Source organism: Tachyglossus aculeatus, chromosome 9 (assembly GCF_015852505.1).
Source record: "Tachyglossus aculeatus isolate mTacAcu1 chromosome 9, mTacAcu1.pri, whole genome shotgun sequence".
NCBI lineage: Eukaryota > Metazoa > Chordata > Mammalia > Monotremata > Tachyglossidae > Tachyglossus > Tachyglossus aculeatus.
The window spans coordinates 39,211,386-39,226,601 of NC_052074.1; the positions used below are offsets into that span (position 1 = coordinate 39,211,386).

The 15,216-nt window shown below is 44.4% G+C and overlaps 1 protein-coding gene across 1 annotated transcript in view; it reads right to left on the bottom strand.

The window, feature by feature from the left end:
- The window catches only part of GTDC1 (glycosyltransferase like domain containing 1), a 287,497-nt gene that overhangs the window by 47,677 nt on the left and 224,604 nt on the right, over positions 1-15,216 (bottom strand). Inside the window, exon 5 of the mRNA XM_038751780.1 lies at positions 5,214-5,546. Coding sequence (XP_038607708.1) covers positions 5,214-5,546 — 333 coding nt within the window. The remainder of the gene's footprint in view (positions 1-5,213; positions 5,547-15,216) is intronic.

Below are 15,216 nucleotides of genomic sequence, written 5' to 3' on the forward strand. Positions count from 1 at the left end.
TTACCCATACGATCAGAGGTCTAAATAAATGTGTGCTTGGAAGTGAGCCTGTTTGATGAAGGCTGAACTGGAATCTTAATTTTCTAATTCATATTCACCAATTAAAAATAAACTGTATTCTTATGAGCAAATTTACATAAATCAGATGATAAAGCGCCTTCCACTAAAGGGTAGGAGTTCAGCGCCGAACATTTGCATATACGCTCCTAAAGAAAATATAGGCATTTTCCCGATTTCCATCGAAGAGGCTTGCTGCGTTGGCCCTCTAATGGGCTTAGAACAGTAAATTTTGAAGAAAATGATTGCCTTCCCTGTAGCTACTAAATGTCTGCCTAGGACCCAGTGGCATTTGAAAAAAGTGTTTTATCATAAAATTATCCCAGCAGAGGCCATTCTGCGAGATAACATCATCATCATCATCATCATCATCATCATCATCATTCTACCCTCCACGCAGGACCCAAAAGCTCTGGCACAATATTGTCATTCATTTATCTGTTGTCAGCACAGGTTACCCACTGTAATCCTTGGCTGCTCTGGAATTAGAATGTCTTTGATGTCCTCACAAGAGTTTCTGCCTGAAGGCTTTGCGAATGCTTCGTAGTGCAGTGTTTATTCCTCATAATCTTTCTCTCATCTCTACGCTAGCAGTGACAGATGGTTATGGGCACACAATAGTATTAAGAGTTTGATATTTTTTTCTTTCTCTCTCTCCCTCTCTCTCTCTCCTTCTATCTCTCTCTTATTTTTTTTTTTTTTAATGCTGTGCTCTCTGTACAACAAATAGCTATCAGATGCGGGCCAAAGCTTTGACATGGCTCACTTAGGTAATAGCTAACAAACAGCTTGTGTTGGTGTTTTCTGTCATTCCCCCGGCCTCCCCCCAGCCCCTCTCACTCCCCCCCCACCAACCCTCACCCTGGTTGCTTCCACTGTATACTCTCAAAGGTAAAGTATATTAACCTTATAGACGGTTATTAAAAAGATATATCTATATGAGCATAGAGCGCTTTTCTTTTCCCTTTTTCTTCCTCTTTTGATTATGAAAGTAATACCGCTGACATATTGAACAAATATCGCATGTCAACATAAATTTTAAGTGTGTGATAATATCCCCCTTCATGGAGCCCCGTGTCAGACAGAAATCCGTGGATGATGCATAGCAGTAAATAACCCAAACAAAATTAGTTCTCTTGTCAGCTTCTACCTTGTATATCCCCAGGCATCAGTAAAATTGACTGCACGCTAGATTTTCAAAATTAGCCCTAATGTTCCCTGCGTTCCTGGCAGCCGACAAGTTTCCAGTGTTCTACTATATTACCCGTAAGGATGAATGTGTTACTTTTATATTTTGGCATTTGCTCTTGCTGATGTGGCTTTCCCCCCCCGCCCACCCTTCTTCTCCAAATTAAAAATAATTTAGCTTTAACAATGAGAATGTGCAACCACACAATGCTGCATCTCTTTAAGCATCTAACTTTAGGCAATTAAATTAAATTAAGGCAAAAATATACACAGAAAGAAAGGGAATTATTCAATTTAATATTGTTAATTTTATTAACTTAGCTCTGTCTTGTTTTATTCAGAGTCGCGCACAATATAGCCTGAGCGCTGTTTTTCTTCCCTCTATTTGCCGTCTTGGTGGATGACTGTATGGACAATTTAATTTAGCATTCTCCTGGTCACCCGGCATGAAACTTTTTAAGCCACTGTCCTAAAATAGTGATATATTGTCCTATACGTAGCTCTCGCTTAGTACAGTGCCTAGTAAGCGCTTAACAAATACCATAATTATAATTATTAGTGGGAAGGGCACGGGGCTGGGAGTCGGGAGATGTGTTTTCTCTCTCTCTTTCAATAAGGCTGTATAGGTATGCCTACCTGTATCTGGAGAGGAACATTTGCTGTGTCTATGTAGATATAAAGGAATAGCTATATCTTTTTCCCCTTAAGGGTGTTTGGTGATAGGAGGGCAAAAGAAAAGACTTTACAAAACCGGGCCGAGGAGTAATCTTTACACTATCCATTAGAAAATAAACGAATCTACCGCTGCCGCTCTAAATTTTTAAATAACACCCAGGAACGCAGAACACTTCCCAGCTAGTACTAAAACCTGATTAGAAAATAAATGTTACTCCCCGAGAAAGGCTGTGTTGGAAGTGCGAACTCGATTAAATAAATCCAAACACAGATTCCACATCAACTTCCGATCCCTAAATTTTATGTTCAGACATTTCGAGTCAAAGATGAAAATCCCTTTAGGTACCAGATGCTACGCAGATCATCGGAGAAGAGCGTCTGGAGTTTTAGTGCGCAGGAAGTCAAATCCCCAGCAAAGGCGCTTTGGCCGGGCCACGTAACCGACTCATGGCTTCACCTGCGGACAGTCGTGTCCGGAAAACGTGGTGCGGCCGTCTCTGACGAACAGATTGCAATCGGTGGATGAAGGGAACTCTAATCAGGCCACGTGCAGATTAAACAAACCGCGAGGAATAAAAACTCAATTAAAACGTTTGTGCCCAATACTGCAAGATTATCAGGACGCTGCACCTCTGTTAAACCTCTGATTTCCAGGAGCCTGGTTAAAGTTTCAGAAGACATATTTGGAGTGATTATGTGGTAGGGGAGATTTTCCTCTGTTTAAAAAGGATTATGCTCAGAGGTACCTCGGTTCATGCTAAGAAGGGTGGGGTGGGGGAGTTTTCATTTTATTTTTCTATCTCTGCGTTAGATTCTTTTTATGTTTTCCTCCCCACAAGGATTAGGCCAGGTGAAATGAAGATACCAATATGACAATTTCTAAACTCGGCCGCGTTGATAGATATTTCCGGCACATCTAGTCGTGATAACTAATGAAATCCGCGTTGGGCTCCACAATCATCACCGGATACAGGCACGAGAGACGTATACTGGCCTGCTTATCATCTCAGCGTCGTGGGGATTGTGCTAAGTCTTTCTCGGATTTTGAAACTTTATGAACAATAACGATATTTAATTATCTTGGCTTGGCAAGGGAGTGCTACTCTGATCGAATGTTTGAGGAAATGGCATTTAGCGTAACCATGCGACGGGAGACATTCAGGAAGGAGTTGGTAAGGTTCTCTCCTGGGCTCCATTAAATCTACAAGTGCGAAGGCGGCAGCACAGGGAGGCCATATGGCCTAGTGGTTAGAGCACCAGCCTAGAGAAACATGGCCTAGTGGATAGAGCCCGGGCCTGGCAGTGTATTCCAATTCCGGCTTCGCCACTTGTCTGCCCTGTGACCTTGAGCAAATCACTCCACTTCTCTGGGCCTCAGTTACCTCCTCTGTAAAATGGGGATTAAGACCATGAGCCCCATGAAGGACAGGGACTGTGTCCAACCCAGGTTGCTCATTTCCCTCCTAGGAATTACTAGGGTGCCGAGTAGCAGCGTGGCTCAGTGGAAAGAGCCCGGGCTTTGGAGTCAGAGGTCATGGGTTCAAATCCCGACTCCACCACTTGTCAGCTGTGTGACTTTGGGCAAGTCACTTCACTTCTCTGGGCCTCAGTTCCCTCATCTGTAAAATGGGGATGAAGACTGTGAGCCCCCTGTGGGACAATCTGATCACCTTGTAACCTCCCCAGTGCTTCGAACAGTGCTTTGCACATAGTAAGTGCTTAACAAATGCCATTATTATTATTATTAGTAGTAAGCACTTAACAAATACCATAATTATAAATATTAGTGGGAAGGGAACAGGCTGGGAGTCAGGAGACTCGTGTTCTAGTCCCGGCTTCACCCCAGCCTGCCTTGTAACTTGGGCAGGTCACTTCACGTCTCTGGGTCTTGGTTTCCTCCTCTGTAAAATGTGGATACGATCCCTGCTCTACCCCACCTCTTAGACAGGGACGCTGGGTAGAAAGGGGAAGGATTCTGATCGGATTATCTGTATTTACTCCAGTAGTTAGAACAGCGCTCTGCTGCACAGGAAGTGAGAGCTTCCTCATTGACCTCCCTGAATCCTGCCTCTCCTCACTCCCGTTCATACTTCATTCGCTGCTCAGATCATTTTTTCTACAAAACCTTTCAGACCATGTTTCCCCATTCCCCAAGAAACTCCAGTGGTTGCCCCACCATCTCCGCATCGAGCAGAAACTCCTTACCATCAGCAGTCAATCACTTTGCCCCCCCATTACCATCTTACCTCGCTGCTCTTCTACTACGGCCCAGCCCACACACTTGGCTCCTCTAACACCAACCTACTCACTGCAACTCGATCTCGCCTCTCTCGCTGCCGACCCCTCTCCCACGTCCTTCCTCTGGCCTGGACATCATCCTTCACATCCGACAGATGATCACTCTCCCCACCTTCAAAGCCTTAGTAAAAACACATCTCCTCCAAGAGGCCTTCCCAGACTAAGCCCTCATTTCCTCTACTCCCTCTCCCTCTGTGGCCCCCCTTGGCCTTGGATTTGCCCCCTTTATTCACCCCTCCCTCAGCCCCATAGCACTTATGTACATAGCCAAAATTGATCCATTTATATCGATGTCTGTCTCCTGCTCTAGACTGTAAGCGCATTATGGGAAGGGAATGTGTCTATTGCCTCTGTTATATTGTACTCTTCCAAGTGCTTAGTATGTGCTCTGCACATAGTATGTGCTCAATAAACACGATTGCTTCCAGGAGGCCTTCCCAGCCTGAGCCCCTTCCTTCCTCTCCCCCTCGTCCCCCTCTCCATCCCCCCCATCTTACCTCCTTCCCTTCCCCACAGCACCTGTATATATGTATATATGTTTGTACATATTTATCACTCTATTTATTTATTTATTTTACTTGTACATATCTATTCTATTTTATTTTGTTAGTATGTTTGGTTTTGTTCTCTGTCTCCCCCTTTTAGACTGTGAGCCCACTGTTGGGTAGGGACTGTCTCTATATGTTGCCAATTTGTACTTCCCAAGCGCTTAGTACAGTGCTCTGCACATAGTAAGTGCTCAATAAATACGATTGATGATGATGATGATGATGATTGCCTGATTGGAGCCCGCTGTTGGGTAGGGACCATCTCTATATGTTGCCGACTTGTACTTCCCAAGCGCTTAGTATAGTGCTCTGCCCACAGTAAGAACTCAATAAATACGATTGAAAGAACGAATGAATGAAGGATGGAAGTGCACAATAAACACGACAAGCGCGTTTATTAGATGCCGGCAAAACTCTAACCATCCATCAGATCCGAGCCGAACTTACCACCTGTGAGGCCAGACGATGTGCAGTGGCTTTTGCTGATCTTCATTCCCACTGAGGTCAGAAGTCAAACATTCCTCATCTCCCACCTGATGCTGATTTGCTCCTGCTGGCACGGCGGCCCGATTCGACGCCTCTGTGGGGGTCGAAAGGTCGGAGGATCTTTCTCCCTCGGGTCCAGACTGGGTTTCCCGCTCCACGCTTCCGTTTCCCGTCAAACTCTCCTCAGCACGGCCCGCCATCCGGGAAGGAGCACCCTCAGAGTCGGAAGTTTCTTGGCTTCCTTTTTCACCCAGTGTGGTCTCTGGATGGCACAGTTTGCGCCCTGGCAAGAACCTGTCAGACCCAGAGAAGTGCTCATTATTCAAGGAAATGCCTGGTTTTCAGTGAGTCAGTTTGCACCGACAGGCGAGTTAATTTCCAAGCCCCTTCCAGGGAATACTTAAACAACAGAGACTAAGAATTTTGTGGGGGGTCGGAAATCCAGCCTGCATGCGTTTCAACATTTTAAGGTTTTTAAAGTCTGCAAGAAAGCTTTCTTAGGGTCTTATCTCTTCCCCCTGTGGGTGGTAAACATATGGACTTTGTTATCCCAGGAAACTCTGCGGATCAAAAATACCGGTAGGTTCAAGGGGGATTTGGATATAGTCACGGGTGATGGGCTGGTGTGGGCTAGTGAAAAAAGATTGTCGGGAAAACTGTGGAGAAATAATAATAATAATGATGGTATTTGTTAAGCATCTACTATGTGCAAAGCACTGTTCTAAGCACTGGGGGGAATACAAGGTGATTGCGTTGTCCCACGTGGGGCTCAAAATCTTAATTCCCATTTTACAGATGAGGTAATTGAGGCACAGAGAAGTGAAGTGATTTGCCCGAAGTCACACAGCTGACAAGTGGCAGAGCCGGGATTAGAACCCATGACCTCTGACTCCCAAGCCCAGGCTCTTTTCACTGAACCATGCTGCTTCTCTAAAAATATACTCGGCTCCCCTCTGGGAATTGAACCCAGGTTTCGGGCGAGAACAGGCGGGGATACTCACCACTATACTAATGAGGAAGACACAGGCTAGATGTCTCTGCCTAATCATGAGGGTGGTAGTCCAGTAAACTGACCAGCACATGACATTATTATTATTATTATTATTATCATATTATCATCATCATCATCATTTGCTATTTGTTAAGCCCTCACTATTGTCAAGCACTGTTCTAAGTGCTGGGGTAGATACAAGTTTATCAAGTTGGACACAATAATAATAATAATGGCAATTGTTAAGCGCTTACTATGTGCGAAGCACTGTTCTAAGCCCTGATATGGATACAAGGTGATCAGGTTGTCCCATGTGGGGCTCACAGTCTTAATCCCCATTTTACATATGAGGTAACTGAGGCCCAGAGAAGTTAAGTGACTTGCCCAAAGTCACACAGCTGACAAGCGGCGGAGCCGGGATTAGAACCCATGACTTCTGACTCCCAAGCCAGTGCTCTTTCCACTGAGCCACGTTGCTTCTCTGACTGTGGGACACAATCCCTGTCCCACATGGGGTTCCCAGGCCAAGTAGGAGAGAGAAGAGGTTTTGAATCCCCATTTTACATTTGAGGAAACTGAGGTCCAGAAAAGTGAAAGGACTTGCCCAAGTTCACACAGCAGACAAGGGGTGAGAACGAGGACGAGAACCCAGGTGCTCTGAACTTCCTGGCCTAGGCTCTTTCCAGAGGACATGTTGTTTCCTCTAGACCTCTTGAGCTGGATGGATCGTGATTCCAAATCAGCATTGGCATTTCTTGCGGGGCGGGAAGGGGGGGGTGGTTTCTTAATTTCTAAGGTTGGATTTAACAAGGATAAAAAGAGGCAGGAGCATCTTTTTATTGCCAAAACAAATGTAACAATAATAAATATTCATGATAGCATTTGGTAAGCACTAACTCTGCATCATGTACTAAACTAGGTGTTGGGGTAGATGTCAAATAATTCGATATACACATCCCACATGATGCTCAATGTCTAAGAGAGAAACAACAGGTATTGGATTCCCATTTTACAGATGAGGAAAGCGAGGCATTGAGAAGTAAAGTGGCTCGCCTAAGGTCCCACAGTTGACAAATGGAAAAATCAATCCATCAATCATATTGATTGAGTGCTTGCTGTGTATTAAGCACTTCTGGAGAGTAGACTGTGAACCCACTGTTGGGTAGGGACCGGCTCTATATGTTGCCAACTTGTACTTCCCAAGCGCTTAGTACAGTGCTCTGCACACAGTAAGCACTCAATAAATACGATTGATTGATTGATTGATACAATATATCAAAGTTGGTAGACACACCCACGGCCCACAAAGAGCTAATTTAGAACACAGCTCATTTGACCCCTAGCCCTGTGTCCTTTCCCCTAGGCCCAACTGCTTCCTAAAAAGATGAGGAATTAATACTTTTATTATCTTTAAAGCTTTTCAAGAAAGATAAAGAACACTGAGGGGTGTAAGAAAATGCTAAATAGCCCCCCAAACAGTGGCTAAACTCAAGTCCAAAGACGATAAAACGATACTTGGGATAGTAAATGATGAAAATGTCGATTGGAGGGAGGTTGGAAGCTGCACAGCTCAAAGTGCTTGGGGAATTGTCTTAGAGTCTGGCTGGGGTATGTTCAATTATTTCTGAAAATTCATGTTAAAATGGGGAAACACTAGGAGTTTGGGGAAAAAAAATGATGGTTTTAAAATCCATCACCCCAAAGGGTAAATGGAATTACCTTGCCACCAATAAGTCCTCCTTCATCCAAAGTGGAACAGATATAAAGAGAAGAAAAAATCCACAGATGTTCAGAAGACAGTGGAAGTCCTCAGAACCAACTGTAATACCGTGGAAGACGGATGAGCATTTTAGTAGAATTTAATAGTAGAAAATCAGAGGCAGGTAGAGACGTCAATCATTATGAAGGCACTTGGATTCCAGTCAACTTTACCGTATTGGACTCACCCAAGCACCAGTCCAGTGTCTGCCCACAGAAAGCGTTCAATAATTAACTTGGATTAATTGACCGATTTGTACCGTAGCCTGCCCATACAACAGTGATGAAATTTCCTCAGACTGGCTTGTTCACGAGACGCGTCGCAGATATAAATTAACTGAAAGGGGCTGAAGGTTTGCCAACCATCAGTAGTGGGCAACAGCAAGGAGGGCATTGAAGCTAAGGCTAAGGAGTAGGGACTGTCTCTATGTGTTGCCGACTTGTACTTTCCAAGCGCTTAGTACAGTGCTCTGCACACAGTAAGCGCTCAATAAATACGATTGATTGATTGATTGATTGAAGGGAATGGAGGGCAGGGAATGTGTCTTGTCCTTCTTTTGGACATGCCCCACACTTAGGACTGTGCATTGCAACCAGTGGGTGCTCTGTAAATAGCACTGCTAATCAATCGATGACTGTGTTGAGCACCGTACTAAATGCTTGGAAGAGTAATAATCATAATAATGATGGCATTTATTAAGTGCTTACTATGTGCAAAGCACTGTTCTAAGCACTGGGGAGGTTACAAGGAGATCAGGTTGTCCCACTGGGGGCTCACAGTCTTAATCCCCATTTTACAGATGAGGGAACTGAGGCACAGAGAAGTGAAGTGACTTGCCCAAAGTCACCCACCTGACAATTGGCAGAGCTGGGATTCGAACCCATGAGCCCTGATTCCAAAGCCTGTGCTCTTTCCACTGAGCCACGCTGCTTCTCTATAAGACAACAGGGTTGATAGACACAATTCCTGCCCTCAAGGAGTTTTCAATCCAGTTGGGGAGACAGAAAATAAATTACAGGAAGAGAAAGCAACAGAGTATAAGGATTTGTACAAAAGCGTTCTGGGAATAAGGGTGGGCTGAGTATCGAAGTGCCTGGGGTACTGACCGAACGACATAGGTGTAGGTTATATGCCCATTATGCATAGGGAACGAGTCTCCCAATTCTGCTATATTGTACTCTCCCAAGTGCTTAGTACAGTGCTCTGCACACAGTAAGCGTTAATTGATAATGATGATGATGGTATTTGTTAAGCGCTAACTATGTGCAAAGCACTGTTCTAATCGCTGGGGAGGATACAAGGTGATCACGTTGTCCCAAGTAGGGCTCACAGTCAATCCCCATTTTACAGATGAGGTAACCGAGGCACAGAGCAGTTAAGTGACTTGCCCAGAGTCACACAGCTGACAGTTGGCGGAGACGGGATATGAACCCATGACCTCAGACTCCAAAGCCTGGGCTCTTTCCACTGAGCCACGCTGCTTCTCTATAATAATGATGGTGTTTGTTAAGCGCTTACTATGTGCCAAGCACTGTTCTAAGCGCTGGGGAGGTTACAAGGTGATGAGGTTGTCCCACGGGGGGCTCACAGTTTTAATCCCCATTTTCCAGATGAGGTAACTGAGGCCCAGAGAAGTGAAGTGACTTGCCCAAAGTCACCCAGCTGACGGTTGGCGGAGCTGGGATTTGAACCCCTGACCTCTGAATCCAAAGCCCAGGCTCTGTCCCCTGAGCCATGGTGCTCTGCACATGATGATGATGATGATGATGATGCAGAAGGAGGGAAAACAGACCAGGAAACTAGATTGAGGAGAAAATAGCTCAATAACGTTTTTTTTTCTGATTTAACTACAGCCCAGCAGGAGCCTTAGTTTAGGCCGCTGAGTTTCTACAGAAGTCAGTTTGTTTCTGCTCCTCCATGGCCCCCATCTCAATTTTTCCTCTGCGCGCCCCCCTGGCTGCCCCACGTCCGCCAACCTAAAGAAATAAAATCAGATACAGGAAAGAAGAGAATTCCACCCTTCGCTTTGGAAAACGGGACTCCGGCTCTTTTCGAAACTGGCTCTATGGTCAATTACTTCACATCAATACCAAGATCAAATAGGCATAATACTAACAAGCAGTTTGCTTAATAATAGTCACCACACCAATTAACCCTTCCGGAACATTTTTAATCAGAGCCTATTTGCCATGTGCCGTTACGATGAGGCTGGCAATAAAATGCTTTCGGGACTGAAGGAGAAAACGCATTAGTCGGGGGAGGGAAAGATGCCGGAAGATCACGAGGTAATGTCCTTGCAGATAAGTGCAGGCCCGTTGGCCTGCTGGCCCGACTGGGTCTGTGGGAGCGGAAGCAGAACGTACCTCAAGGACAGTCTTGCCCGCCCAGGGCCCGTCTTCTGGCTATTAATAATAATAATAATATTTGTACATATTTATTAGTCTATTTATTTATTTATTTTACTTGTACATATCTATTCTACTTATTTTATTTTGTTAGTATGTTTGGTTTTGTTCTCTGTCTCCCCCTTTTAAACTGCGAGCCCACTGCTGGGTAGGGACTGTCTCTATACGTTGCCAACTTGTACTTCCCAAGCGCTTAGTACAGTGCTCTGCACACTGTAAGCGCTCAATAAATACGATTGATTGATTGATAATAATAATTGTGGTATTTGTTAAGCGCTTACTATGTGCCAACACCACGCTAAGCATTGGGGCAGACAGCAATCACGTTGTGGGCAGGGAATCTGTCAGTTATATTCTTATAACTGTTATAAATGTTATATTGTTATATAACAATTATTGACAATTGTTATATTGCTCCCTTCAAGGCCCTACTGAGAGCTCACCTCCTCCAGGAGGCCTTCCCAGACTGATCCCCTTCCTTCCTCTCCCCCTCGTCCCCCTCTCCATTCCCTCATCTTACCTCCTTCCCTTCCCCACAGCACCTGTATATATGTATGTTTGTTTGTACATATTTATTACTCTGTTTATTTATTTATTTTACTTCTAAATATCTATTCTATTTATTTTATTTTGTTAGTATGTTTGGTTTTGTCTCCCCCTTTTAGACTGTGAGCCCACTGTTAGGTAAGGACTGTCTCTATATGTTGCCAATTTGTACTTCCCAAGCGCTTAGTACAGTGCTCTGCACACAGTAAGCGCTCAATAAATACGATTGATGATGATGATTGTTATATTATACACTCCCAAGGGCTTAGTACAGAGGTCTTCCCAGACTAAGCCCCCTTTTTCCTCTCCTTCTCCCCATCCTCCCCCGCCCTACCTCCTTCCCCTCTCCACAGCACCTGTATATATGTTTGTACAGATTTATTACTCTATTTATTTAACTTGTACGTATTTACTATTCTATTCATTTTGTTAATAATGTGCATTATAGTTATAATTCTATTTGTTCTGATGATTTTGACACCTATCTATATGTTTTGTACTGTCTGTCTCCCCCTTCTAGACTGTGAGCCCGTTGTTGGGTAGGGACCGTCTCTACATGTTGCTGACTTGTACTTCCCAAGCGCTTAGTACAGTGCTCTGCACACAGTAAGCGCTCAATAAATATGATTGAATGAATGAATTGAATAATAGCAGTAGTAATAGTAGCAGCAGCAGTAATATTGTATATATATTCTATTGTACATATTTACTTGTACATAAATACTATTTATGTATTATGTACTTGTACATATTTACTATTCTATTTATTTTATTTCATTAATATGTTTTGTTTTGTTGTCTGTCTCCCCCTTCCAGACTGTGAGTCCGCTGTTGGGTAGGGACCGTCTCTATAGGTTGCCAATTTGTACTTCCCAAGTGCTTAGACCAGTGCTCTGCACACAGTAAGTGCTCAATAAATACGATTGAATGAATAATAGTAGGAGGAGCAGTAGCAATAGTACTAGTAATAGTAATAATAGCAGTAGTCCCCGCTCAGGGTCACGTCTAGAGAGTTTCCAGTCCTCTATCAGTCTCGACCTCGGGAGGGAGAGTCAAGCAGAGGCCTGTCCATTCCATCACTGCTGGAGAAGCAGCGTGACTCAGTGGAAAGAGCCCGGGCTTTGGAGTCAGAGGTCATGGGTTCAAATCCCGGCTCCGCCACTTGTCAGCTGGGTGACTTTGGTCAAGTCACTTCACTTCTCCGGGCCTCAGTTCCCTCTTCTGTAAAATGGGGATTAAAACTGTAAGCCCCCCGTGGGACAACCTGATCAGCTCGTAACCTCCCCAGCGCTTAGAACGGTGCTTTGCCCATAGTAAGCGCTTAACAAATACCATCATTATTATTATTATCATTATTATTATTATTATTATTATTATCCCTAGCTTGGGCAGTGGCTCGCGAGTGGCAGGCCATCTGCTACAAGCTAAAACTCCCCCGTGCTGGGCAGCAGCAGCACGGGAGAGATGGGGAGACGCAAGTTGACCGTGCGGAAGGAGTCAATGGTCGACAGCTTCTGGATTTTTACCAAGAAAACTCTCTGGATCCACTATGGGAATGATCGCAGGTGGAGGTGGGGCATTCCGGGAGAGCTGTATCTGCGGCGTCGCTACGGGTCGGACACGACTCGACGGCATAGGACAACAACGACAACAATAACAGTAGTAGTAATAGTAGTAATTGTGGCAGCAGCAGTGGTAGCAATAGGAATATTAGTAGTGGTAGTACGAGCCCACTGTTGGGTAGGGACTGTCTCTATGTGTTGCCAATTTGTACTTCCCAAGCGCTTTAGTACAGTGCTCTGCACATAGTAAGCGCTCAATAAATACGATTGATGATGTGTTGCCAACTTGTACTTCCCAAGCACTTCGTCCAGTGCTCTGCACACAGTAATCGCTCAATAAATACGATTGATTGGTTGATTGATTGATTGATAGAACCAATGGGAGCAGTAGAAACAGAGTAGTAATAGTAGTAGAAGTAGGATTAGTAATAGTAGAAGTAGCATGACATAAAGTAGCATGGCATAGGGGATAGAGCCTGGGCTTGGGAGTTGGAGTTTTTGGGTTTGAATCCCTACTTTGCCACTTGTCACCTGTATGACTTTGCATGCCAGCTGCATTGAGAAGCGGCGTGGCTCAGTGGAAAGAGCCCGGGCTTTGGACTCAGAGGTCACGGGTTCACATCCCGGCTCCGCCATTTGTCAGCTGGGTGACTTCGGGCAAGTCACTTCACTTCTCAGTGACCTCAACTGTAAAATGGGGATTAATAATAATAATAATAATAATAATAATAATGGCATTTGTTAAGTACTTACTATGTGCAAATCACTGTTCTAAGTGCTGGGGAGGTGATCAGGTTGTCCCATGTGGGGCTCACAGTCTTAATGCCCATTTTCCAGATGAGGTAACTGAGGCACAGAGAAGTTAAGTGACTTGCCCAAAGTCACATAGCTAAGTGGCGGAGCTGGGATTTGAACCCATGACCCCTGACTCCAAAGCCCGTGCTCTTTCCACTGAGCCACGCTGCTTCTCTAAGACTGTGAGCCCCCAGTGGGACAACCTGATCACCTTGTAACCTTCCCAGTGCTTAGAACAGTGCTTTGCACAGAGTAAGCGCTTAATAAATGCCATCATTACTATTACTATTATTTGGGCAAGTCACTTCACTTTTCTGAGCCTCAGTTACCTCATCTGTAAAACGGGGATTAAGACTGTGAGCCCCACGAGGGACAATCCGATTACCTTGTATCTACCCCAGAGCTTAGAAAAGTGCTTGGCACATAGTGAACACTTAACAAGCACCATCGTCATTAATAGTAGCGGTAGCATTTATTGAATGCCCACTTGGTGCCATGCAGTGTATTAGGCCCTCTACATCAATCAATCAATCAATGGTATTTATCGAGCACTTACTAAATGCAAAGCACTGTACTAAGTGCTTGAGAGAGTCTTATCTTGTTGACACAATGGACACATCTCTCCCAGAATGCCCCATCTCCATCAGCAATCCTTCTGATAGTGGAGCCAAAGAGTTATCACGGTAAAAATCCAGATGTGGCTTACCACTGCCTCCTTCTGCAGAGTAAACTTGAGCCTCCACCCTCGGGTGAGTTTTGACTTGTAGCAGATTGTCTTCCACTTGCTAGCCACTGCCCAAGTTAGGAATTCATTCATTCAATGGTATTTATTGAGCGCTTACTGTGTGCCGAGCACTGTACTAAGGAATGGAATGAGATGGAATGGGTAGGCCTCAGCTTGACTCTCCCTCTGGTAGTCAAGATGGGTAGAGTACTGAAAACTCTCCAGGTGCGTCCTTGAGTGGGGGCTTGGGAGAGTACAATACCATAAAATTGGTAGATGCGATCCCTGCCCTCATGGAGCTTATAGAACATAGCAGGGCATAGTGGATAGAGCAGGGGCCTGCACGTCAGGAGGTCATGGGTTCTAATTCTGACTCTGCCACTTGTCTACTGTGTGGTCTTGGGCAAGTCACTTCAATTCTCTGTGCCTCATTTTCCTCAAATACAAAATGAGGATTCAATACCAATAGGAGGCCTTCCCAGACTGAGACCCTTTTTCCTCTCCTCCTCCCTATCCCCCCTGCCCTACCTCCTTCCCCTCCCCATAGCACCTGTATATATATTTGTACAGATTTATTACTCTGCTTTACTTGTACATATTTACTATTCTATTTATTTTGTTAATGATGTGCATAGAGCTTTAACTCTATTTGTTCTGATGATTTTGACACTTGTCTACATGTTTTGTATTGTTGTCTGTCTCCCCCTTCTAGACTGTGAGCCCCTTGTTGGGTAGAGAACATCTCTATATGTTGCCGACTTGTACTTCCCAAGCGCTTAGTACAGTGCTCTGCACACAGTAAGCACTCAATAAATACGACTGAATGACTGAATGAATACCTGTTCTCCATAAAATAATAATAATAATAATAATAATAATAATAATAATAATAATTGTGGCATTTGTTAAGTGCTTACTATGTGTCAAGCACTGTTCTCAGTGCTGGAGTGGATACAAGAAAATCAGGTTAGACATAGTTCCTCCCGCTTACCCGTGTGTCTCATTAGGACAGGGACTGTATCCAGCCTGATTAACTACCCCGGCGCTTAGAACAGTGCTTGACAAACAGTAAGTGCTTAACAAACACCATAAAAAAAATACTGTTACTCAATCTATCTCCTTTTCAGAAAAAAAAATGAGTTCTCAAACCCAGAAATCATATACCCCATTTCACATTTAATA